Consider the following 26,676-nt stretch of genomic DNA (forward strand, 5'->3'; position numbering starts at 1 on the left):
TAATCTTATATGCCTCAATCAAATCCCCTCTCAGTCTTCTAAACTCAAGGATATACAAGCTCAGTCACTCAAGTCTATCAGTGTAAGGTAGTCCCGCCATTCCAGGAATTGACCTTGTGAACCTATGCTGCACTCCCTCAATAGCCAGAATGTCTTTCCTCAAATTTGGAGACCAGAACTGCACACAGTACTCCAGGTGTGGTCTCACCAGGGCCCTGTACAGCTGCAGAAGAACCTCTTTGCTTCTATACTCAATCCCTCTTGTTATGAAGGCCAGCATGCTATTAGCCTTCTTCACTACCTGCTGTACCTGCATGTGAAATGTCCCCAAGCTGATATTTGTAAAAAAAGGTTAAGAAAAAAAAAAGGCAACTCAGGAAGGTTTGCCAACTTCCATAATTTATTCCACAAATCCCAAGTTCAGTGCCATTTGGCTACAAAAACCTGGCATGAACTGTTTATTTTCAAAGTATACATTGCATTGCCAGGGCACTGCACACATCTAGCTCCTTATCTGCCACATTGAGGAATGCCAATTAATAACTGCTTAGAGGCAGGATGATCATATGTAATTACATTCTTAAAAAGAGTACAAGGACAAATTAACTAGATACAGGTACTTTATTTACAAATATTCAGATTAATAGCATTTGTTCCATCAAATGAAAGATACAGCAGTTCAAAGTAAATTTGTCACAGATATAAACAAGTCCTACTGTAAGCTGTTCAGGAGTAGTTCAGATCTCATACCATCTAATAACTAAAGCAAAAAACTTTCACAAATTTAGAATGAAACACTGTCAATTCCTGCATGTTGTACCTGCAGGCCATGGTCCCTGGGCAACACCTCAGTAAAGCAAAGGCTTAACATTAATCAAGACAGGAAACTCCTAACCATATTGCCTTTGACAATATTCCCACGTAAAATCAACAAAAAGCCTTGCGCTCTTAAAAATTAATAGCGACACTACAAAGAAGGGACAGTGTACAAATTGACAAAATTTTCAATATATTGCAGATTCCAGTTTTGGCCTTGCCACAGCATCTCTGTACAGGATCCCATTTTTCTATAAGGGTGAGAAGCTTTAACTGCTCATGTCAATGTTTTGGGGATTTTGAACATTATTAATTTCTTGATAGAAATAGTGCTTAAACAGTACAGACCCATTTTATACACAACTGAAGATGCAGATCATTAATTAGCATTAACCACAATTACGCCACCCGAGGTAAAAACGTGCTGAATCACCATTTGATATTTAAGCTACTTTCATTACTTGAAAGTGAAATCAGAATCACCCTACCCCAAGTGTTTAATACAGTGAACAAGTTTTTTAAAAATAAATTTCCCTTAAAGTCTGCTTTTTGACTAGAATTTGGCTATCCAGTACATTAAGGACAATTGCACCTACATGTATTGAATTGAGTTAAAAGCACAGGTTTGCATTCATTCACCCAGTTTTTTTTTTGAATGATGTAAGGCAGTAAATACAGCCATAAATGCAAGACATCTATAGAGAACATTACATGGTTGATTGCACAACAACAGGATTATTAGCGGTAGAGATTTTCCACAGTGCAATGATGGAACAAGACAAGAGAATATGAAACTCAAATAGTGTTAAAGTACTGCTTGTTTCTTTTTAAAATGTGATATTATTCATTCTGTGCTTAATGGGCAACATGGTCTCTTAGATTGTTCTGTACAAACTGGTACTTATAGTGCCAGTGATCAATTTGTTTCTTCATTAAAATCATATACACAGATGTATTTAAATGTTAGTTCAGTTCCTTCAAATTTTATACATATTTACGTATGATGTTAATAAATGTAAAGAATAAAATGACAAAAAGCACACTAAAGCCTTAGTTTGCGTCTTGAGGGAAAGATGAGTAATAGCCATTCCCCTGTGCAAGGTTAAGACAAAGAGCTGGAATTAGAACCCCATGAAAACATGTAACTGGGTGGGGATCTTATGAACAGCAACAAGCACACTCTACACGTTACAGACACCCTTTCTGGTTTGAGTTGGATGTCGGTTCACAGTCAAAGAACCTATCATTAACTTTGAACAGCATAGACAACAGTTGTATGGCAGAACAGGAGGGTTTTTAAACTGTACACTTTCCTTTTGAATGAACAGCAAGGTTATGCCTGTAGCCCCTGTGAGGGAGGGAATTAAATTAGGCAATGTCAGCATGGAGTTTAGCTGACGGGGCACTGAAGTCAGATCACAGATCGAGGGATGAGGAGGAACTACCACAAGAACAAGTAAGAAAATATTTCAATTCTAAATTCCATGCAGGAGAGGTTTTATTACTCTACTCATTTCCTTGTAACCTGATAAACATCTACAGTGGTTTAGCGAAGAGCCATTTATCATCGTGTTAAACTGTTGTCACAGCAGCAAAATTTATCCTGTCAGATTATCGGCAGACGAGGAGGCAGCTAGAAATACTGCTTTGACAAAGACACAAGAGAAAGATGTGAAAGATCAAGAGGTTGGCTGGCTGAACATCACTAGCAGCCGCAGCCTTCTCTCTGGGGTTGGGGTTCACTGATTAGTCGACCACCCTGAGGAGCAGAGGGTTTGTGCTGTACTCCAGATTCAGCAGCATTGAGATCCAGACTGCCATCCTGGATGTTCTGGTAGATTTTCTTGGCAGCTTCCAGGAAAGCATCTTCAACATTCTCACCTCTAAAAAGAACAAAAAAAGTAATGTTTCTTTATAATAAATAAAATATTCAAAATTAAAATGAATTCTTGTCTCATGTGAAATACTACCTGGACAGATCCACACACTTCTGTCCAATCTCTAAAAACTTAGAGTACAGAGCCACTCAATAACTTAGCGATTTCATAAAACCAGGCCAAACGCTGTAACAATGACAAGGTCATCAAGAACATAAAAACCCTCCCTATAATGTGCAGAAATTTTCTTAAGAGGGAATAGAACAGAATCAAAGGTCATGTTAGGGAAAGATACAGATCAATATAAATTTAGTTCATAAAGTCCCAAACGAAAGATATGCTTCAAAAACATTAACACCCTGGACACACTAAAATAGCAGTAGGAAAAATGACAAGACTTCACAAGAGTTTATAGCTTACAGTAAAAAAGAATTTCAAGTGGAATTATTCACAGACCCTGGAACTAAGCTCACCCAGGTGATGCACGTGAAGCAGCACACTTACGTTTTTGCACTTGCTTCAAGGAATAGCAGACCTGTAGCAAAATAAAATAAAACTATTAGAAGCTCAGAAATTTTCCCCATTAGACAGGAAGATACAAAAGCAAAATCCAGATGCTTGAAATGACCATAGATCAAGTCAACAAATGCCTCACAGATCCAGATTTACTGTCAAGTTACAAGAAACAATTCCACAGTTACATATTCTGCATTACTGTCCAGTACCAAATCTGATGGCTTTGTGAGCAGTTTCCTATGTGGGGAGGGTAACTGGGCATGTCCGAAAGAGGGAAACAGGGCACAATGCAAATAGGAGCTTCACAGTTTTAGTGCATTAAAAGAATGACATGTAGATTTGACTCCCAATTTGGGTTGTAACTTCTTGTGCAGCACAAAACCACAATAGAATAACACTACATATTGTAAACGCTACAAAGCTGAACGAGTAAAATGGTGGCCCTTCTCCCTTGATAACAGCTTTTCTCCCCACCCACAAAATATTTAACTCATAGCAATAAATAGCCACACAGTAATACACACTGTCAATATAATTCCCTTAACTACTAAGCATACTACAGATTGTGCTTCAAAAAAAAAAAAGATAGCTCACACAAGCTGATCAAGAACAATAAAATGTTGGCCTTGTCAGGGATGCTCACATCCCATGGAAGAATATACATTAGAATAATGTGGATGCTGCTTGTGTTGGAGAAAGATTAGAAATAAGGAACCACAAAAGACCATTCCGTGTTGATATCCTATTTTATATGAAGACTTCAGTACAGAGATCTAAATCTTTATTAGGTGATGACAAGAAGTGGGGATCTAAAAGCATTTGAAAGGCTGATACACATGAACACTAGTTGATAGAATGGCAAATGCAAATTCAATATGCCTCCAACAACAGTGTAGATGGGGTTGAAGGCATCTGATCTGAGGTAAGAAGGGACTTGTTTTTTTCACATGAGCAAAGACTGAGCAGGTTGGGCCTGTCCTCATTAGATTTAAAAAAATGAGGAAACCTTCTTGAAACACAAGAATCCTGGAGGTTTGACAGGCTAGATGCAGAGGTGTTCGTGCCCTTTTTGATCCTGGTTAGACCAGAGCACACTCAGAACTAATGGTTTGCCCATTAAAACAGAAGAGTAGAAGTTTATCCTCGCAGAGGGACGTCAATCTGCAAAATTCCTTACTACAGAAGTTGAATTAAATGCCCTTATTATGCATACAGTTCATATGGATTTGAAGAATGCAAAATTTTTTTGTATAGGGAATGGTTAAGACTGGTAAATGCATTTAAACAAACATAACTACTTGAAGTTGTTGAAGACAAAGATCAGTTTTAGATTACTCAAGTAAAATTCTAGTACATACAAAAGGGCCCCAACAGCCTCCAGTCAGTAAATATCAAATGGATTTCCATTAGGGTGGTCACTACACATTCTTTACACTGCTCAATACAGTGGAAAATTTTACTAAACATACTATCCACAGCATATACGCCACACTCATTTCTTTAATGATTTGGATTAAATTATACCCTAATCTTGATATGTGATGAAATGCTAGAAAACAGCAGGGAACCAGTGTTTTTACCCATGGATTCTGGTGTTTAAACAGCAATTCTCCATAACCAATTGGTTATTAGTTTACTAAATTAATCAAAGATTTCCTAGACATTTTTGGTTATTCAATTAAGCAGTGCCCAATGGACAAAAATATTTTAACAGTAAGAGTCATTTATAGAAAGACTTTAAAATTCACTATACAAAACAGTGCACTGCATGGTTGTTCAGTGGTTAGCACTGCTGCCGACAGCGCCAGAGACCCAAGTTAGGTTCCAGCCTCGAGTGACCACGTGAAGTCTGTACAGTGTCTGCATGGGTTTCCTCTAGGTGCTCCCACAATCCAAAGATGTGAAGGTTTGATGAATTGGCCAGTGTTCAGGGACGTGGGAGTTGGGTAGATTAGTCAGGGGCAAATATAAAGCAATAGGGTACAGGAATTAGTAACCTAAGTTACTCTTCAGGAGGGTCAGTGTGAACTTGCTAGGCTGTTTCCACACTAAGAATTCTGTTTGGTTTTTAAAAAAATGCGATCAATGTTTAACCCAATTCGTTACTTCACCACAACATAGTGACCCAATGCACTTTTCACACTTGTACAATAAATTAAGAAAGAGGGAGGAGGTGGTGGAGGCTACAACAGTTACAATGTTGAGAGGGCATCTGGGTGGGTTGGGGGGGTGGGCCGGGTGCTGGCAAGTGGGACTAAAATTGGGTTAGGATACCTGGTCAGCATGGACAAGTTAGACTGAAGGGTCTGTTTCTGTGCTATACATCTGACTCTATAATTGCTATATTACATTTAAACTACAGTAACCATCTTGTTGCTCTTGAAGCAATTCCACCCAATTATAAAATCATCTTACATACATAAGTTACAAAACCACTATTTCACTTCATTATGTAATTTAAATTGCATCTATTTTCGGTATCACCTGCAAGCATACTAACCATCCTTATATAAATGATTTGGATGTGAATACAAGTGACAAAAAGCAGTGAACCCAGCACCGATCCTTATAGCACTACACTGGTCACAGGCCTCCAGCCCAGAAAACAAACGTCTGCCATCATACTGTCTTCTACAATCAAGCCAAATTTGTACCTAATTGGCTAGACCTTCCCTGAATTCCATGTGACTTGACCTTGCTAACCAGACGACCATGTGAAACCTTGTTGAACACCTTGCTGAAGTGTATATTGGCAATGTCTACTGCTCTGCCTTCAATCTTCTTTGTCACTCTTCAAAACAAAAAAAGTCAATCAAGTTGGTGAGACATTATTCCCATGCAAAGCCACGTTGACTATCCATAATCAGTCCATGCCTTTCCAAATACATTGGATCCTGTCTCTCAAACTACCCTCCAACAATTTACCTACCACTGATGTCAGGCACACCAGTCTATAATTCTCTAGCCTTTCCTTACCACCCTTCTTAAAATAATAGCATCACATCAGCCACTCTCCACTTTTCCTGCATCTCACTCATAGTTGTCAATGATACAAATATCTCAATGGGGTTCAGGAATCTCTTCCCTAGCTTCCCATAAAAAAAGGTCTTGCTGAAAACGGTGTTCATTTTTAAAAAAATTAGCCTTTGCCCATCACACCTTAAAAAGTCATCTCCCAATCCAGGTTTTTTAGACTAATGATTCTAATTTCTTAATGAACTATATTACTTTAAAATATGATGGAATTCTACATAAATGTGTTAGCCCTTTCACATTGCACAATGAGATTTAAATTAGCCCATTCTCTTGTTAGCTCACCATAATGCCCTAGATAATCACCTATCATATTCCAAGAATTCATTCTCCAGATCATGTCTGCTCATTAAGGTTATCATGGGATGGGAAATTCAATTTAAAACAGACTGGATAAACTTAACTGTTACATGCACTTCTCGTTTTGATTTACATTATGGCTGTTTTGAACTCTACAAAATTCCCAATATTTTGGGTCTGTTGCAGTTTCTTAGTTGCATCCAAACAGATTCTAGGTATTTAATATTAGCATGAAGGTCATCTCCCTCTACTGTACTAATGTTCTCCTTATTATAAAATCTTAGACTACAAATGTACATGGATAGAAAGGAGACCATTTTAAAGGCAACATCTGAAAAAGACAAAGCATGCAATACATCAAATGGGCCAAGGGGAATAAGAAAATTGTTATGAGTGCTTAAACCTGACAAATACCAAGCAATAGTTAGACAAAGTCAAGAGAGTGTGGCATTGAAAAAGCACAGCAGGTCAGGCAGCATCCGAGGAGCACGAGAATTGCAGTTTCTGATGAAGGACTTTTATCCGAAATGTCGATTCTCTTGCTCCCTGATGCTGCCTGACCTGCTGTGCTTTTCCAACACCACATTTTCTACTGTGATCTCCTGCAGATGCAGTCACCACTTTCTCCTAATAGTTAGGCAAAGGCATTTAAAGGGAAACACTGAACAGCATTTTGTATGACATCACTGATGAGCACTGTAGATCACAATCAGACTCCCGATCATTCACAGTTCCACTTAAACCAGCAAATACTTTGTTGGAGCCCTTCCTTTGCAAGAGGTAAGGGTGCATGGATCAATGCATTAGCAGCTCATATTTCATTCCTCACACCCACAAAACAATTATTTGGATCATGGAACCAAACTTTAAGATTTCTGTATGGAAACACCATAATCAACTGTTTTTCAAACACAAAGTCAGCATGCTAATATTTTCTTCAGGCTTAAACTTACCATTTTCTTCAGCAAACTGCTTGGCTTCTTCATATGTTACATCTCGTTGAGCTTCAAGGTCTGCTTTATTTCCTATTAGGATAATCACCTGTGCAAACAAAATGAGGTACATATTCTTGAATACCAATTTTCCCCAAGTTTATTTTGAACTGTACAAGCTGGTTTGAATGCTGCACAACCCAAGTGGATATACCACAACTTGTAGATTTAAAGTTTGCCTTGGTACAGATATGGAATCTGAACACAGGTCATTCTCGTTAGTCAAAACCAGAACAAAGCTTAACTTTAATCTGGTATAAAATTTACACAAGACGCCTAATGTTGCTACTGCCAGTGAACATGATAGGTAAAATTAACCTGCAAAGTTTATAAAAATCAGATCGTATTGTTTTCCAGTTTACAGTATGCATTTGGGTTAGAGATGGTAAGCACAGAGGATCTACTGCTAGAATGGTTTTAACCCTACAATCTAGCTTGCAATGTTTCTACACATTACAATTTCAAGAAATATTGCAATGTACATGAGACAAGTTTTTTTTGGTACTTGGCTGGTTGACAATTCATTAATTTAGTCAATGGGATTGGGATAGAATAAGTAATTGCTCCAGGTGTCACTGAACAAAAGGCAAAGTGTGTGTTAATGGTTGTCAAGAGGAGACTGGGACCCAGGGTAGGTGTTAGGTCGTTCTCAGGTAAAACTGACTTTGTAGGTGGAGCACCAATTCTCACACGCTACTTTCATCTCCTCCTAGACCATGTCCCAACCAATGAAGATCAAGCTGCTGTTTTTAAGAGTCACTGACCTCATCAGCTCTGAAAAGCTTTCAGTTCCCAACTCTAAAGCTCACACCCACCTTCTTCCCACAATCCAAAATCCCCCCATTCTTGGCAATTAATACCACTCACTTTGCGTGCTGCTCTATGACACCATGACCTCTAGTCTTCCAACCATTCTTTGTTCCACTTGTTCCTCCTCATCTTTTCTATGAAATAAAAACAATCCCCTTTCCATCTCTCTCCTCTTCCAAACAGGAAACAGGGACTTGAATGGATAACCATTTGTTTAGGAAATGCTGCCAGACCTGCTGTGTTTCTCCAGTACTGTTATTTCAGATTTCCATCATCTGCATTTTGCATCAGTGTAAATAGCCAAGTACATTGTACAAATTACCTGTAGTTCTTGGTTTCTGCACGTCAACTAACAAACTATAAAATTACTGGTTTTATACCAAGTGGACAAGGTTTTCACATTTTCCTCCTTCCAGAGAAAAGTGAAAGTCTCCACACCAGTATTAGCACTGAATATTACCAGCAATCTAGAATGTGTCAACTCAGATGATAATGATTAGTAGAGATTTCAGATCACATGAATACATTCCTAACCGGAGACTCAGGCTGTGCACAGCAAATTGAAACTGCTTATTTGTGTTGGGATAAGGGGAGTAAGAATACTTTAAAACCAGATGATGCATAATTTAAGCCATTTAACTTACAGTATTTGGATTCGTTAAGTTTCTTGCATCTGTAAGCCAGCTGCTAAGATGGTTATAAGTACTTCTCCTAGAAAAGAAAGTTGCAAGATATTATAATTAAATACAAAAAAGTATTATTCAATTAATCAGCACATGCTGCTGTAAGAAAAGGTGTACTTAAAAAAAAACTTGCCTGCCCAATAAAACAGGTAATTTAATATAGGCAGAAACTTGGGAGAAGTTGACCTCCCATATTTCATTCATAAGGACGAGATTTTAGAAATAAAAAAAACTGCCCATGTCTCAACTTATACAAACCCACATTTCTCCATCACTGCTGTGTTCACTGAGCTATGAACATAAGCAATAAGAGTAGGCCATTACATTCCCTGAGCCTACCGCAATCAATAAGGTCAAGGCTGACCTGATGTGGCTTTACTTCACTTTACTCTCAGGACTTGCCAAAACCTAACTCCGCCTTGAACAATCAATAACCAGTCTTCCACTGCTCACCAGGGATGAGGATTCAGAAGAAATTTCACACCTGGCTTAAATTTGTAGACCCTTGAATTTAAACTGTTACCCCTAGTTCGAGGTTACCCAGGATGGAAAAGCATCCACTAAACATCTGCTCTGTCAAGCAGTGTCTCATACGCTTCCATTAAATCACTCATTCTACTAAACTCAGGATAGGCCTGACCTGCTCAAGCTGTCCTTGCAGGGGAACTCCTTTGTCTCAGAAAACAGCCTTGGGCATCGTCTCTGAACAGCCTCCAAATGAAGAACGTCCCTCCTCAAGTAAAGTGCAAACCTGTCTAGGTGTGCTCTCAAAGCCCTGTGTAGCTGTGGCAAAAATTCTCTACTGTTATACTTTGTTGACCTTGCAAGGTCAACATTTCATTTGCCTTCACTGCACTTTAAAAAACACAAAGGGTAGAGAAACATGCAAATTCTAACATCGCAAGCAAATGATCAAGCATCAAGATAGTGAAGTAGCACAGAAAATTGACACTGAAAAATGTGTTGCTGGAAAAGTGCAGCAGGTCAGGTAATATCCAAGGAGCAGGAGAATCGACATTTCGGGCATGATTCTCCTGCTCCTTGGATGCTGCCTGACCTGCTGCGCTTTTCCAGCACCACATTTTTCAGCTCTGATCTCCAACATCTGCAGTCCTCACTCTCTCCCAGAAAATTGACACTGCAGGAAGATTGACATATCAAATATATCAGAATCCTGATCAAGCAAAAGCAATTACAATCTTACCTACAGCAAGCTATCATGTTCACCATTAAAATGGGTTGTGTTCGGTAACTACCATTTACAGTCCAACAATACTCCAAACAGAATATCAAGAATGATCTTGTATAATTACCTGGTAATATCATAAACCATGAGAGCTCCAGCAGCACCTCTATAGTAGCTTCGCGTAACAGCTCTAAACCGTTCTTGGCCAGCTGTGTCCCAGATCTGAAGTTTGATCTTCTGACCACTAACTTCAATTATTCGGGTTCCAAATTCTACCCCAATTGTGTGGGGACAATCAGCCATAACTATAAAATTGGGGGGAAAAAAAAAAACTTAAAATGAAAATTACATTTAGGCAAAGAATATCAATCGAAGAAGAACCTTGGAATAACGAAAACAAACTCATTTTCAAACCTCTAAATTCACAAAGGAACTTCAGCCAGCTTTGCCTCAAAGCTGTGACATTCCGGTCTTGGTGTGCATATGCTGACTCTTAAGAACACATTAAATTTTCTAAAAGTGTTCCTCAGGTATCTAATTAACTAGAGCTATGAAATGTCCACGAGTCTGAAAAAGGTGCAGTAATCTTTTCCAAAAATTTGAATTCAAAGGATTTTAAGAAACAGCATTCTCTAATGTTTTCAGTTAGTCTTGCTTCTTGTTATAACAACGCACCTACTTGGAAGTAGGAGAAAAGTAAAAAGATCAAGAGACGGGAATGCCGCATCATATTTACACTAAGTCAGCAGAAAATAACAAAGTTAGACAAGACAGCAGTCCAGGTAATGGTCAAAAATGAAGAAACAAAAAGAAAGAAAAATTTCAAAGTGCTTAGGAGGCACTTCGTTATCAACACATTCATTATCCAATTACATTTTACACAATGCTATTGGGAATGTAATCTAATGACAAATGGTCCAACAAATCTACAACGACCCTCTGAAGAGTAAGCCACCCAGACCCATTCCCCTACCCTATATTTACCCCTGACTAATACACCTAACACTGAGCAATTTAGGATGGCCAATTCACCTAACCTGCACATGTTTGCGTTATGCGAGGAAACTAGAACACCCAGAGGAAACCCACAGACGAGGAGACAATGTCTGTGTGGAGTTAGCACAGTTCCCTGAGGGGGGAAAAAATCGAATCCAGGTCCCAAGCACTGAGGCAGCAGCACTAACCACTGAGCCACAGTATTTTACTACATAAATGCCATTTTACTACATAAATAACATTCATGCCAAATGGGTCTACTTTAAGTTAGAAATTCATTGGTAATGAGTTATTGATCACTGAGAAAATAATTGCATACGCACATCAGAAAACTTGTTACCAGAGTTCTGCTCCTCTACCTTCTTTTACAACCAACCCATTTCTAAGACACTTCAAGTAACTGGAGTAAATCACAGCAACAACACTGACACCTTCAAGGACTTGGTGTGCAGTCCTGCTTCTACCCCTTTTTAAAAATTTCATGGGATGATGCCAATGTCAGGAAGCCAGCATTTATTGCTTATCCCAGACAGCAGTTAAGAATCAACCACATTGGCCTGGGTCTGGTGTCACATGTAGTCAAGATGACATAAGGACAGCAACGTCCTTCTCTAAAAAGGATATTAGTGAACCAGATAGGTTATTTCCTCCAACAATCAGTGTGGTGTCATGGCTTAGTTGGTTAAAGCACCCGCCTCATAATTAGGAGGTCCTGATTTCAAATCCCTGCAGTGCCTGCACCTTACATTGAAGGTTTGTTGTTTATGGTGGCTCAGTGGTTAGCACTGCTGCCTCACAGCACCAAGGACCTTATTGCAGCCTCAGGTGACTGTCTGTGCAGAGTTTGCACATGCGCCCCATGTTTCCCCTGGGTGCTCTGGTTTCCTCCCACAGTCCAAACATGTGCAGGGTAGTGGATTGGTCATGCTAAGTTGCCCAGAGTACTCAGGGACATGTAGGTTAGGTGCATTAGTCAGGGGAAAATGTAGAGTAGTAGGGTAGGAGAATGGGTCTGGGTGGGTTACTCTTTAAAGGGTCGGTGTGGACTTGATGGGCCAAAGGGCCCATTTATGGTCATCATTATACCCTTAATTCCAGACTTATTTATTGAATTCAAATTCTACCATCTGCCATGGAGAGATTCAAACCCGGGTCCCCAGATTAATAGCTCAGTGACAATAGCACGAGGGCGTTGCCTCCTCTTAGAAAAAAAAAAACTTACAATGGTTTTCAAGAGTGAGTGAGTTATAAAAATAACAGCCTATTAAATTTTAAATAAATAGAGTCAGATATTTGAAAGCACAATTGCTTAATACAAACGAGCTCTGGTGAATCAAACTGGAGCAGTAAATTACAGTTCAATCAAATATGATGCATTCTGAGAGAGGTGCTGGGTGGAGTTAAAAAGCATTTCCACTTTGTCGGTCTCCTTCCATCCTTCCCAAAGAGGATTAAGCAGCCAACTGACTGTGGCACTGTCAGATCTTAGTAACAGATTAACTCCAAGTCTCTGAGACAAAATGGGATGGAATTACAACAGAAATAAAAATGGACTTATTATTTCAATTTTTCTCCTTTTATTGGCAAGTCATGACAGCTTAGATGGCTTTCTAGGCTCATATGCCAATTGGACTAAACATCCATTTGTTCATATTAACTATAATGCAGCTAGCTATTAAAATCATATGACATCATGTTGTTGTTATCATAGTTGCCCCTCAAAATATAACTCAATTTGTAGCTGAGGTGTTAAGAAATTCTCTTATTTTTCAAAGATGAAAGGAAAATTTACATAGAAAAGACACTTGAGAATAGCAATCTTGACATAATTTAAGTTGAAAACAATTTTTATTAGCTTTTTAATTCAATGATGCGGGGAAGGGGAGGAGTGGCTGGAACCATGAATGCAAATTGTAGAATGAGAACAGTGAGCAAAATAATCAGTTGACAGATCAGCTCTTGGACTCTGGTTTAAAGGCTTTTCAGAATATTTGGTTCAAAAATATACACTTTGCTGATCATTACAATCTGATGCTGCTACAAGAGCTCAATGAATGCAATTCAGCACATAGAATCAGCATTTGCAAAGAATGGAATGCAATTACAAAAATTTAACATGCACCCACTCTGCCATCGTGTATGCACTGGTATAAATGTAAGAGCCTTCCCCTCAGTTGTGAAGGAAATATTGAAAAACTACCCACCCTGCTGCATGCAGACAAAACATTGACAACAGCATATATTAGAGAATCTCCCACTCAATAGCAGCTTTGGGTTATTGACTAAATGTGCTGCCTTACAGTTATTCCCTTTTTAAGAAAAATAATCAGGATACAAAAACACAAACTACATTTCAATAGAAAACTTGGAGTTAGGGTACTAACATGAGCCAGAGTTTATACTCAATCATTCCTCCATATTCACAGCATTTACTTACATTTCTTTTCTGTAAATTGATGAAGTAAACATGACTTCCCTACTCCCATGTCACCTATTGTAAAAAGAAATCAAAGATCATTCACAAAAAATTAAATCCACATTTACAAAAGTGTATTTAACACCTCATTTCATACTCCTTTTGCTCACAATCTAGCCAAACCATGCTTACTTGAAATCCCAGCTTTTGGCTTTTATTCCAAAGCCATCAACATCAACTCCTTGGAAAGATATAGTGTAGTGATTCAGCCAAAAAGTCAGAGGTTACAATATTTATTTCAATTTTTAAGCATTAAATTCACAAACAACAATCAATGTTGAAGCTGTCTTTAAGCAACAATGTCTGATCCAAATATAGCATTTCTCTACACCACAAAGCAAAGTTCAGCTAAAATCCACTGATGTTTTTATCATCATTTGAAAATTGCCTGGTTATCTGGCTAATCAGACTCAGAAGTCTGATAGAACCCCTACGGTGTGGAAACAAGCCATTCAGCACAAGTCCACAATGACCTTTCAAAGAATACCCAACTGAATCCATTCCCCAACCCTATTGCTCTACATTTACCCATAACTAAATGCACCTAGCCTACACATTCCTGAACACTGCAATTTAGCATGGTCAAAATCACCTAACCTGTACACTTTTGGATTGTGGGAGGAAACTGGAGCACCCAGGGGAAACCCACGCAGACACTGGGAGAACATGCAAACTTCACACAGACAGTCACCAGAAACTGGAATCGAACCCTGGTCCCTGGCACTGAGGCAGCAGTGCTAACCATTAAGCCACCATGCCGCCCTAAAGTGGTTAAATGGAACATTGTCAACTCATTACAGTCATGCATCAATGGCCTAAAATCTAACTCAGTTGTGAGACTTACACACCCCCTCAAAAACCATGTGAACAATCTCCAAATACAACTTCCACCACACAGGCACCCCTTTCCTTTATATGGTATTTCTCTTTAATACTGTTACGATACAGGGTAAACCTTTCTGCTAATTTGAACCAAACCCACAGGAAAAGCTCACTTCACCTTGTAATGTTAAAGTAGGAGTCAACAAGAACTATAAAATCCTTCTATTTAAAAAAAGTTAATAATTTAGTCCTTAACGCCAAGAAACACCAACTATCTACACTGCGATCTTTTGTCTGATCAACTTATTTACCTCCCGCTTGACAACAATACACTGATCTGATAAAACCCCGATTAAGTTTAGGAAAAAAAGAAAAACTTAAATTTCAAAGTCAGCTAGTTGTCACTTTTCCCCTGATATTTTAGTCTGCACTTTCCTGGGTCTTTCAGTCTTCTGCTTCACAAGTTTCATATGAAAAAGATACCTTTCAGAGAGAGGAGCTCTGCAGGCTGTATTTTTGTTAGCGCTCTATGCCACTCTCACTAATTGTTCAAATTACTATTTTAAATATCCCAAAACAAACATGTCTCATTGGTTTGATGTCATTAAAACATGAAAATTCAAATTCAGTTGGATTCTCTATCTTGGGGCATTTGTGATGTATCATAGCAATGCAACTCCAGTTGTTTCGTAATCAAATGTTACATTTTTGACTTTTTCAGCACACTGCTTCCCCAGGTCCATACCAGCTTCCACTCTCTCAAAAAGGTACAGTACACATCTACATCTTAACAGTACTTGTGGAGAATACTTCATCCTATATTTAAACAATGCAGTATTAGCTTTATACTTACCAAAACTACACAAACTTTACTTCGTAAAACAAACAAGGGGAGGAATTACACACTTAATGGTAGGGCTCTGAATAGCGTTGGAGAACACAGACAATGGTTCAGTTACTATTTTTTTTAAACTTGCTTCACAGATATACAGGGTGTTAAGCCATTCAGTATGTTTGCCTTCATTGCTCAGATCTTTGGGTTGGGATGTCATGAGGTTCTACAGGATGCTGATGAGGCCTATATTGGAGTACTGTGCACAGTTCCTGCTATAGGAAGGATATTATTAAATTGGAGAGGGTTTAGAAAACTACCAGGACACTGCCAGGAATGGAGGGCTTGAATTAGGAGGAGAGGCTGCAACATAGGAAGTTGAGGTTTATAAAATCATGAGGTGCATAAGTAAGGTGAACAGCAAGTGTCTTTTCCCTAGGGTGGGGGAGTTCAAAACTAAAGGGGCACATTTTTAAGGGAGATGAGAAAAAAACTTGGGAAAACAAAAAAGGAGGGGATCATTTTGTTTGTTAAGAGTGGTTCACGTGTGGAATGAACTGCCAGAGGAAGTGGTGAATGCAGGTACAGATAATGTTTAAAAGATTTGGATGAGAAAAAAAATGAATAGGAAAGGTTTGGAGGGTTATGGACCAAAGACAGGCAAGTGGGATTAGTTTAGATTGGGAAGATGGTCAGCATGGACTAGTTGGAGCCAAGTGTCTGTTTTCATGCTTTCTGAAAAAGATCCCAGGGAAGGACAATGAAATGATGTTGGCCAACCAGTGATGCTCATGGCCCACAAGATGAAAAACCACTTCAACAGGTTAACATTGCTGCCTCCCAGCACCAGAAACCCAGGTTAGATTCCACCCGCAGGCTACCGTCTGTGTGAAGTTTACACATTCACTGTCTGCATGATTTCCCTCCCACAGTCCACATATGTGCAGGTTAGGTGAGCTGGCTGTGCTAAATTCCCAGTGCACAGGGATGTGAATGCTAAGTGGATTAACCATAGGAAAATTAGGGCTACAAGAATAGCCTAGGGGATTTCTGATGTTACCACTGATATCATCATGGCATTTAATAAAGTAATTTTAGATCATTCTAGACTGGTTAAAAATGACTTGCAATTATAGAGTTCACGCTAGGAAATTTATACACCAACTTCAAAACTGAATCACACTCAGGGCTATTATCCACAAACATTCTAGAATTTTTCAATCTCCCCTCAAATTCACAGAATACAACAAATCCAACAATATTTCCTATTCCAATTCACTGGGCTTTTTTAAATCATTTCAATATAACTTGGGTGTTTTTGGGGGTGAAAGTATGTATAAGTGCTGGAAGACAATACTTGATTAAATTTAAAGTATTTCTTGGGAGCATGCGTATTCTGTGCTAAAGCTTGCATCCTGCCCATCTTCGATAGTTGTATAATCACTTCAGGGCTTGTTGCCACAGTAACTATGAAACGTAAAAACACTGGAAGTATATTTAGACACTTTGGCTAAAAGCCATAATATAGCAGCATAAATAAGAATTATTGGCATTAAATTATGGGAAACCCAACACTAAGCTACAAAAACAGACAAAAATATCACTCACATTAACCCGATTATCAAAAAACCCAAACTGCCTTAAATTTGAAGTTGTTTCCAGGGAATGCCAGGCCCATAATTTATGAAATATTTCTAAGCCAAGTCAGAAAGCATACGAAAATAACATTGTCAATTAGGTGTTATAAGCTGCAACTGATGTATTTAGCCTGGCCTGATCTTCAGAGTGAGCAAATAAACAAGCCAATTTCATTTATGGGAATATCAGATTTTCAACCCACAGTTGTGCACAAATTCTACCCATTATAGTTAAGATATAACTTATTTTGATTAAACCAAAATGCCACGCACAGGATTTGTCTGAAAACTTCCAGTCGCATCTGTTGAACCTGAAAGTGCTTCATATGCAAATGCTTTCTCAAAGCAATTTGTTTATGTAGCTCATTTGCTCCACAAAAGGAGGGTAATAAATGACAAGTTGTGTTTGATGGCGTGGGTTAATGAGAAGTCAGGAAGGACATGAGAAACATGCCCTGTTCCTCTTAAAATGGCACCTGAAATCTTATGACAACAATCTGATTTTTATAGTCCGCCCCAAAATTGAGGTGATCCCTCAATGCTGAACTGGTCGAGATCAACACTAAAAGCCACAAAACTTGGGATGCAAAGTGCATATCTTTTTTTTAGCACTTAAGGCACTGACAGTTACTGTTACTTTCTTTTTCAAGATCAATCGCATAAATGCAGTTAAAAATTTAATTAAGAGTGCTGCAATTGTAGGAAAATAGCAAGTAGGTACGCTCGAATGGGTGTTGACAAGAATGAGAAACAGAACATCCAAAGTAACTTCACGTTTTAGACACAAATAGCTTCACTGACATTTTGGCCTCATGTTTCCTGTTGATTTTGCCCTAATCAAGGTTCTTCATGATCATTAATGGTAGGACTTAAGCCAATAATTCAAAACAAAAACTCACCAATAATAATATATTTGAAGATGTAGGAGTAGTTGTATGGTGCTGTGGCCATCTTGGCTGTTTTTTTTGAAAAAAAAGGGAAAACATGACAAAATTAAACACATGCATCCAAAATACAGAGTGCAGAGGCTACATTATACATGTATGCAGAGATACACATCATGGACAGTTGCAAATACTGGTCATTGTATAGCGGAAGTTTCAAACTAGATAAAGTGAAATATAGATCTACTGTAGCACAAAAGCTGCTGTACATTTAACCTTGAAGATTTTTCAATATTCCCCTACCACCCTGTCCATTGAGAAAGCTAACCCATGACACATATTGATTGCAGTCCGTACCTTTGGGCAGACAGGGGTGGAAAGGAGGGAGTGGTGTTCAGTTTTGTACTGCTTTATTGCCCAGATTTCAAATCTACGGTAGCAGATAGGGCTTTTAAATTCAATTAAGTATATCTCAAAAAGCAAGAGTGAAAAAGGAGACCATGGGGCTCTTGTGGTGCAGTGGTAGTATCCCTAGCTCTGATCCAGAGGATCCCAGATTCAACTCCCACCTGTTGTTGTGAATGCATCTCATATCTCAATTGGATGGTTCGAAATACTGAAACACTTGGCTCCAGGCTTAATGGATTATAGCAATTGTGCACTAATACCTTTTATCAGCATAAAACTACTTTTTCAAATTAATATATCTGCTTCACTAACCTCCTTTAGAAAAAGGAATGAGACCCTAGTCTTTGCATCTCCCAAAGCCACACAGCGACATGACTGACTTAATCATCCTGCGGATGAACCTGGCAAGTCACTCAGTTGCATTAAGACAACTAAAAAAGGGACATCTGAGGAAAAGCATCAAAACTGGAAGTGTTAACCTAAAGCCGCATGTACAGAGCAATACCAAGCAGTCCAAGTACAGAATCTCATTTTGCCTAGTGTTTCAGACTCCATAATGAACCTTGAATATAGCCGCATTCATTCTCCATTCCTCTTTTCTGCTCCATTAAAAATATCTGAAATCTTAGAATCCCTAAAGAGTGAAACCAGGCCACACTGGAACTTAACTGGTTGCAGCACAGTGGCTCAGTGGTTACCACTGCTGCCTCACAGCACCAGGGTTCAGTTCCAAACTCGGGCAACTGTCTGTTGTGTTTGCACACATTCTCCCAGGGTCTGCATGGGTTTTCTCCAGGTGCTCTGGTTTCCTTCCACAGTCCAGAGATGTACAGGCTAGGTGGACTGACTGTGCTAACTTGCCCACAACGTGCAGGTTAGGTGGATTAGCCAAGGGAAATGCAGGGTTACAGGGATAGGGTTGGGTGTGGGCCTGGGTGGGATGCTCTTCAGAAGGGCAGTGTGGACTCCATGGGCCAAATGGCCTGGCTCCACACTGTAGTGACTCTATGATGCAGGATTTTTAAAAAAAAACATGGGGGAGAAACGGGTGAACGATTTCTAGGATTTTGATCTAGCAACATGAGTGCAAAATAACTGAACATATCCTAGATGTCTGGATTACTTGTTCATCACAAAGACCACTATGCCACTGCTTCCCACAGGTGATAAACAGAGGAGGGGAAATGACCTTGGAAATCAACTGATCAAGCAGCTAAAAACATCCATGGGACCCAGGTCAATTTAGCAAAGAAAAACACTTCCATACCAATTTGACCATTACAGTAATCACTAACAGTGACCACCAGAGACTTAATGAAGACACTAAGAATACCCACCATCATGCTGTGTGGCACAATAGTGCCAAATGGGATAGACTTCAAACAGATCTAGTCATTCAAAACTGGGATCTAGGACGTGCTATGAGCCATCAACAGCAGAATTGTATTCCAGCACAATATCCTCCACCTTGACCACTACCACAAAGCTGGGAGGGATCAACCCTGGTTCAATGGAGAGTTCGGAGGGCATGCCAGGAGCAGTACCAGACACACCTAAAAATTGGAGGTGTTAACCTCGTGAAGCTTACAGGATTACTTGTTTGTCAAAACAGCAATTGATCGACAGGGCTAAGTAATCCTCCAACTAACAGATCAGATCTAAGCTCCGCAGTCCTGTCACATGCAGTCACAAATGGTAGACATCCAAACCATTCACTGGGAGGAGCCAGCTCCACAAATATCCTCTTGCGATGATAGAACTCAACATAGATCAGTGCAAAATAAAGGGCTGAAGCCTTCACAGAAATCTTCAGCCAGAAATGGATGATCCATCTTAGCCCTCCTCCAGTGCTCCCCAGCATTACTGATACCAGTCTTCAGCCAATTCATTTCCTCCACATGATTGAAGTACTGGATACCGCCAAGGGTACTGGCCCTGACAACATTCTTGCAACAGTACTGAAAACTTGCTACTCCCCTAACCAAGCTCTTCTAGTACAGTTACAACACTGGCATCTGTCCAACAATGTGAAAAATTACACAGGTAGGTCCCATACAGAAAGCAGGACAAATCCAACCTGGCCAATTACCACCCCAGTCTCTTCTCAAAAGCGATGGAAGGCATGAACACAACTACCAAGCAGCACCTGTTGAAAATTAAACTGCTCAGCTTTAGGTTCTGCTAAGGACACTCAGCTTCTGAGCTCATTACAGCCTTGATTCTGACTTTGACAAAAGAGCTGAATTTCAAAAGGAGAGGAGCGCGTGACAGCCCTCAAGGTGGTACTTGACTGCATGGCATCAACAAGCCACACAAACTGGAATCAAGGGGCTTTATGGGGCACAATGCCTGCAGGTTGGAGTCATACCTGGCACATAGGAAGATGGTTGCAGTTGTTGGAGGTCAGAGTAGACAGTGTGGGGTGCTGGAAAATCACAGCAAGTCAGGTAGCAGAGGAGCAGGAGAATCAATGTTTCGGACAAAAGCCCTTCAGTCCTTACTTTCTCCCTGTTGTCAGAGGTCAACTCGGCTCCAGGACACCTCTGTAGGAGTATCTCAGTAGCATCCAAGGCACAACCATCTTTAGCTATTTCCAATGATCTTCTCTCCAGCAGGTGGAAAAGTCAAGATGTTGACTGATAATTGCACAACGTTCAGCATCATTCACAATTCTTCAGATACTGAAAGAGTCCATATTCAATGCAACAAAGATCTGGACCATATCCAGTGGCAAGTAGAATTTGCATCATGCAAACGTCAGGGAATGACCATCTTCAATAAGAGACAAATCTAACCACCATCTCTTGATGTTCAGTAACGGTTGCACCATTGAATGTCACACTATCATCCTTGGAGTTGTCAATGATCAAAAAGACAACTGGAATGGAGCAGTGGTAGGATGTAGTGAATCTATCAGGAAGGTTTTCATGTGATGAAACAATGGGATCAGTTAAAGTATGTCTGCTTTAACCCAATGAATGTCAGAAATAAATGATGAATTTAGAGCATGGATCAATACTTGGGACTGCTATTGCAGCCGTAACAGATGTGGGTTTCACTGGGGCAGGAATGGTTGCCATGTTCCAGGGTTTAGAACGTTTAAGAACAGGGAGGGTGGAAAAAGAGGGGGTGTAGCATCAAAGAGTGAATCACAGCTAAGAAACGAATGTAGTTGAGGAAGGTTTGTCTACTGAGTCAGTATGGGTGGAAGTTAGCAACAGCAAAAGGAGCAGCCACCTCATTGAGGATTTTCTGCAGACCCCCTAATAGCAATAGGGAGACTGAAGAACTCATCAGCTGGCAGATTTTGGAAAAATGCAGATGTAGCAGGGTTGTTATGGGTTACTTCAACTTTCCCAATATTGACTAGAACCTCCTTAGTGCAGATGATTTGGATGGAGCAGTTTTTGTCAGGTGTTCAGGAGAGTTGCCTTACTCAGTATGTAGACAAGCCAATGAGGGGAGGGCCATTTTGGATTTGGTGCTCGACAATGAGACGGGACAGGTGGCAGATCTTGCCGTCGGAGAACACTTTGGTGACATTGACCATAACCTTGGAGAGGAAAGGAGCAGTTACCGAGGGGATATTTAATTGTGGAAAAGAAAATTAATGACGCTATCAGACAGGGAGTTGGGAAATACAGATTGGGAGCAATTGTCTCAGAGCAGTGGATGGGATGTATATGGACTTCAGCAAAGCATTTGACAAGCTTCCCCACAGTAGGCTCATTCATAAAGTCAGGAGGTATAGAATACAGGGACGTTTGGCCATCTGGATTCAGAATTGGTTGGCTAACAGAAGGCAGAGAATGGTTGTATTCTGCCTGGAGGTCAGTGGTGAGTGGTGTCCTGTAAGGCTCTGTTTGTGGGCCTCTGTTCTTTGTTGTTTTTAATAAGTGACTTGGATGAGGTTGAGGGGTGGGTTAGTAAATTTAGAGACAGATGTACAGCATGGAAACAGAGCCTTCGGTCCAACCCATCCATACCGGCCAGATATCCCAACCCAATCTAGCCCCAGAAGCCAGCAGACGGCCCATATTCCTCCAAATCTTTCCTATTCATATACCCATCCAGATGCCTCTTAAATGTTGCTATTGTACCAGCCTCCACCACTTCCTCTGGCACCGTGTTCCATACACTATGACACAAAAGGTTGGAGGCATCGTTGATAGCATAGAGGGCTATTGCAGGCTGCAATGTGACAGACAGGATGCAGAGCTGGGCTGAGAGATAGCAGATGGAGTTCAGCCTGGATAAACATGAAGTGATGCATTTTGGAAGGTCAAACCTGAATGCTGATTATAGGATTAAAGAAAGGATTCTTGGCAGTGTGAAGGAACAGAGGGACCTTTGTGTTCGCTTACATAGATCCCTCAAAGTTGCCACCAAGTGAATAAGGTTAAGAAAGCATATGGTGTTTTGGCTTTCATTAACAGGGGGATCAAGTTTAAGAGCCGCGAGGTTTTGTTGCAGACCTGCAAAACGCTGTGAGACCACACTTGAAATATTGTGTCCAGTTCTGGTCACCCTACTATAGGAAAGATACAGAGGCTTTGGAGAGGGTGCAAAGGTGGTTTACCAGGATGCTGCCTGGAGTGGAAGGCTTGTCTTATGAAGGGAGGTTGACTGAGCTCAGACTTTTCTCCCTGGAGAGAAAGAAGAGAGGTGACCAGAGAGGTATATAAAAGGTAATGAGGCGCATGGATAGAGTTGATAGCCAGAAACTTTTCCCCAGGGCAGGATTGACTGGCATGAGTCATAGTTTTAAAGTGTTAGGAGAAAGCTATAGAGTGGATGTCAGATGTAGGTGCTTTATGCAAGAGAGTTGTGAATGCATGGTGGTGGTGGTGGAAGCAGAGTCATGAGGGATATTTAATCAATTGCTGGGCATACACATGGACAGCAGTGAATGGAGGGGTGCGCAGGTTAGGGTATTAATTTTAGATTAGGAATAGTCCTTGGCACAACATTGAGAGCTAAAGCGCCTGTTCTGTGCTGTACTTTATGTTCTTAGAATCAGTACAGTGACTACAAGAGGCTAGGAAAACTGAGCAACTCCCCCAAAACCTGTCCATCGTCTACAAGGCACAAGTTAAGTGTGATGGAACACTCCCCACTTGCCTAGATGGGTGCAGCTCCAACACACAGGAAGCTTGACACCATCTTTGAGGAGGTTACTAGAAAAGTTGATGAGGGTCGAGCTGTGGATGTGGTGTATATGGACTTCAGCAAGACATTTGATAAGGTTCACCATGGTAGGCTCATTCAGAAGGTCAGGAGAAAATCGGATTCAGGGGAATATAGCTGTCTGGATACAGAATTGGCTGGCCAACAGGAGACAGCGAGTGGTAGAGAAGGAAAACATTCTGCCTGGAAGTCTGTGGCGAGTGGTGTTCCACAGGGCTCTGTCCTTGGGCCTCTATTGTTTGTAATTTTTATTAATGACTTGGATGAGGGGAGTGAAGGATGGGTCAGCAAGTTTGCATATGACACAAAGGTTGGAGGTATCGTTGACAGTATAGAGGGCTGTTGTAGGCTGCAGCGGGACATTGACAGGATGCAGAGATGGGCTGAGAGTTGGCAGATGGAGTTCAACCTGGATAAATGCGAGATGATGCATTTTGGAAGGTTGAATTTGAAAGCTGAGTACAGGATTAAGGATAGGATTCTTGGCAGTGTGGAGGAAGAGGGATCTTGGGGTGCAGGTACATAGATCCCTTAAAATGGCCACCCAAGTGGACAGGGTTGTTAAGAAAGCATATGGTGTTTTGGCTTTCATTAACAGGGGGATTGAGTTTAAGAGTCATGAGATCTTGTTGCAGTTCTATAAAACTTTGGTTAGACCGCACTTGGAATACTGCATTCAGTTCTGGTCGCCCTATTATAAGAAAGATGTGAATGCTTTGGAGAGGGTTCAGAGGAGGTTTACCAGGATGCTGCCTGGACTGGAGGGCTTATCTTATGAGGAGAGGTTGACTGAGCTCTGACATTTTTTCATTGGAGAAAAGGAGGAGAAGAGGGGACCTAATTGAGGCATCCAAGATAATAAGAGGCATAGATAGTCTCTGGCTATCGACTCTATTTCCCAGGGCAGAAATAACTAACACGAGGGGTCATCGCTTTAAGCTGGTTGGAGGAAAGTTATAGAGGGGATGTCAGAGGCGGGCTCTTTACACAGAGTTGAGAGAGCATGGAATGCGTTGCCAGCAGTTGTGGAGGCAGGGTTATTGGGGACATTTAAGAGACTCCTGGACATGCATATGGTCACAGATATTTGAGGGTGCATACATGAGGATCAGTGGTCGGCACAACATCGTGGGCTGAAAGGCCTGTACTGTTCTGTTCTATGTTCTATGACAAGAGGAACCTGCTTGCCTTACACTGCATCCATAAACCAGCCGACCCTTCCACTAGTATGCACTGCTGAGTCTCAAACTTCAACATGCACTGCAGAAATTCATCCAAGATGATTAGACAATACCTTCCAAACACACCACTTTCATCTAGAAAATCAAGGCAACAGAAACAAACATGAGAACACCACCTGTACGCCCCCCACTCACCATCCCGACTTGGCAATATATTGCCGTTCCTTCACTGTCGCTGGGTCAAGATCCTGGAATTCCGTCCCTAGAGGCATTCGGTCAACAAATAACAGGTTGACTACGTATGTTCAAGGTAGCAGCTCACTACCCACCTCCTCAATGGCAACTAGGGACAGGCAGTAAATGCTGGCCAGCTAGCAATGGCCAGATCATACAAGTGAATTAGAAAAAAAAAAAATTTAGCTGAGTGGCAAAAAGCACAGTCTTCGATGAAGGGGGTTTGTGTGACGAGAAGGCTGCTTCCAATACTGTCAGTTGTAACCCTAATGATCTGAACATGAATGCTGGAAGTAAAATCACCAAGTTCATAGATGACAATTTGGTGGTATGATCAAGAGAAGTGAAAAACCCTTAAATTACAAGATGGTATAAAGAAGTGGGCCAGGTGGCTTGAACAGTGGCAAATAGAATTTAATCCTAAAAGGGTGATGCATTTTGGGAGGATTATCAGGGCAACCAGGTACATGTCGAACATTAAAATCCTAGGAAGTACAGAGGATCAGAAGGACTTTGGCACACATGTCCAGAGATCCTGGAAGGCAAAAGACAGATTAAAAAATAGGTATGAGGAAGATAGAGGTATTTGCCTTCATTAAATCAAGCCACTGAATAGAAGAGAACAGAACAAGTTGGGAGAGCAGAACAGAGGTTACGATGGAATGGGGTGGGGCAGGGATTTGATTTAAGGAGACACCTTGCCCCCTTAAGACAAGGAGCAGAAAATTTAGACGACATTGAAGAAAACCTTTTCTACCCAGATGGTCATGGGTGTCTAGAACTCCCTGCCTTAAAAAAAAAGATCAGTGACAGGAACTGTCAAGACATGTAAATAACTAATTTAGATGAACAATTCAAGTGCCATAGCAAGGCAATGGGCTAAAATGTAGGAAAATGGGATTAGAATAGAGGGAGGGATGTTTGATAATTGGAAGACGACAATGGGCTGAAGGGCCTGTGCTGTAATACTCCATAACCTTTTGCTGAGAAACGCAAGTCTCATGTTAAACATGGGTAAAGAAACCTTGTTACTAACCTGATTGGGAATGATTGGAGCACTGGTTAATCACCTAAGTTGAACCTATGTGGTAGAAGCAGAATGATATCAAAAAAGGTATCAAATGCACCATGACCATTGCATTATTATACTTCAAGAAGAGTGATTTGTAACAGTCAGTGGCAAGCAGGGGAGAATTCTCCACTGGTTGCAGCTGTGCCCAGCAAAAAAAAAAGCAATTATTGTATTGATTATTAGAATCCAATCACAGCCCTAGGACTACTTTGTGGGAGTCTTACACTGTTGATATTTCAGTGAGCTTCCCTCCACTGCAAGGTCAGAAATGGCGATGGTTGGGACTGAAAACTGTGCGATGATATCAGTAGCTTTAACCCAGAGTTAAAGACAGTTCAACCTACTTACAGCAGCACAGATGCCATTCAGACTTGGACTTTGATTCACAGGGCAAGAGTATCTTGGGCAACACAAAACCAAGCTGAAAAAGAAACTGCCTGTCCACATCTGCCTTTTACAGCAAGCTGAGCTGCCCATGTGGTGTAGGTACACCCAGTGCTCTTAGAGGGGGAATTCCAAGATTCTGATCAGCTGCAAAGTGCCAAGTAATATCTATGTCATGCTACTGCAAGACAATTACCATGTCCAGAAGTCTAAACACCCCTTCATGACAGCCAATGGTATTAGCATCAAACCCCTATCAATATTGTATGAGCAGGAATTGTCAATGACCAAAAGCTGAAATTGGACCAGTGACAAAGACCATTGAGCCAAATAGCTTTCTCAAATCAGGG

The 26,676-nt window shown here is 40.5% G+C and overlaps 1 protein-coding gene across 4 annotated transcripts in view; it reads right to left on the minus strand.

Annotated features, from left to right (window-relative positions):
- Window positions 1-378: 378 nt before the first annotated feature.
- The window catches only part of LOC122564890 (ras-related protein Rab-14), a 40,337-nt gene continuing 14,039 nt past the window's right edge, over window positions 379-26,676 (minus strand). For 2 of the 4 annotated variants that reach the window (XM_043720303.1, XM_043720301.1), the window contains 8 exons: window positions 25,907-25,951; window positions 17,876-17,932; window positions 13,647-13,700; window positions 10,341-10,518; window positions 8,989-9,055; window positions 7,496-7,583; window positions 3,198-3,228; window positions 379-2,699 (listed from right to left, as the gene is read on the minus strand). In XM_043720303.1, coding sequence (XP_043576238.1) covers window positions 2,522-2,699; window positions 3,198-3,228; window positions 7,496-7,583; window positions 8,989-9,055; window positions 10,341-10,518; window positions 13,647-13,700; window positions 17,876-17,927 — 648 coding nt within the window. In that variant the 5' untranslated portion in view covers window positions 17,928-17,932; window positions 25,907-25,951 and the 3' untranslated portion in view covers window positions 379-2,521. The remainder of the gene's footprint in view (window positions 2,700-3,197; window positions 3,229-7,495; window positions 7,584-8,988; window positions 9,056-10,340; window positions 10,519-13,646; window positions 13,701-17,875; window positions 17,933-25,906; window positions 25,952-26,676) is intronic. The other 2 variants (XM_043720302.1, XM_043720300.1) reach the window with 1 other exon arrangement.

The sequence above is a fragment of the Chiloscyllium plagiosum genome, chromosome 30 (genome assembly GCF_004010195.1).
Source record: "Chiloscyllium plagiosum isolate BGI_BamShark_2017 chromosome 30, ASM401019v2, whole genome shotgun sequence".
NCBI classification, from domain to species: domain Eukaryota; kingdom Metazoa; phylum Chordata; class Chondrichthyes; order Orectolobiformes; family Hemiscylliidae; genus Chiloscyllium; species Chiloscyllium plagiosum.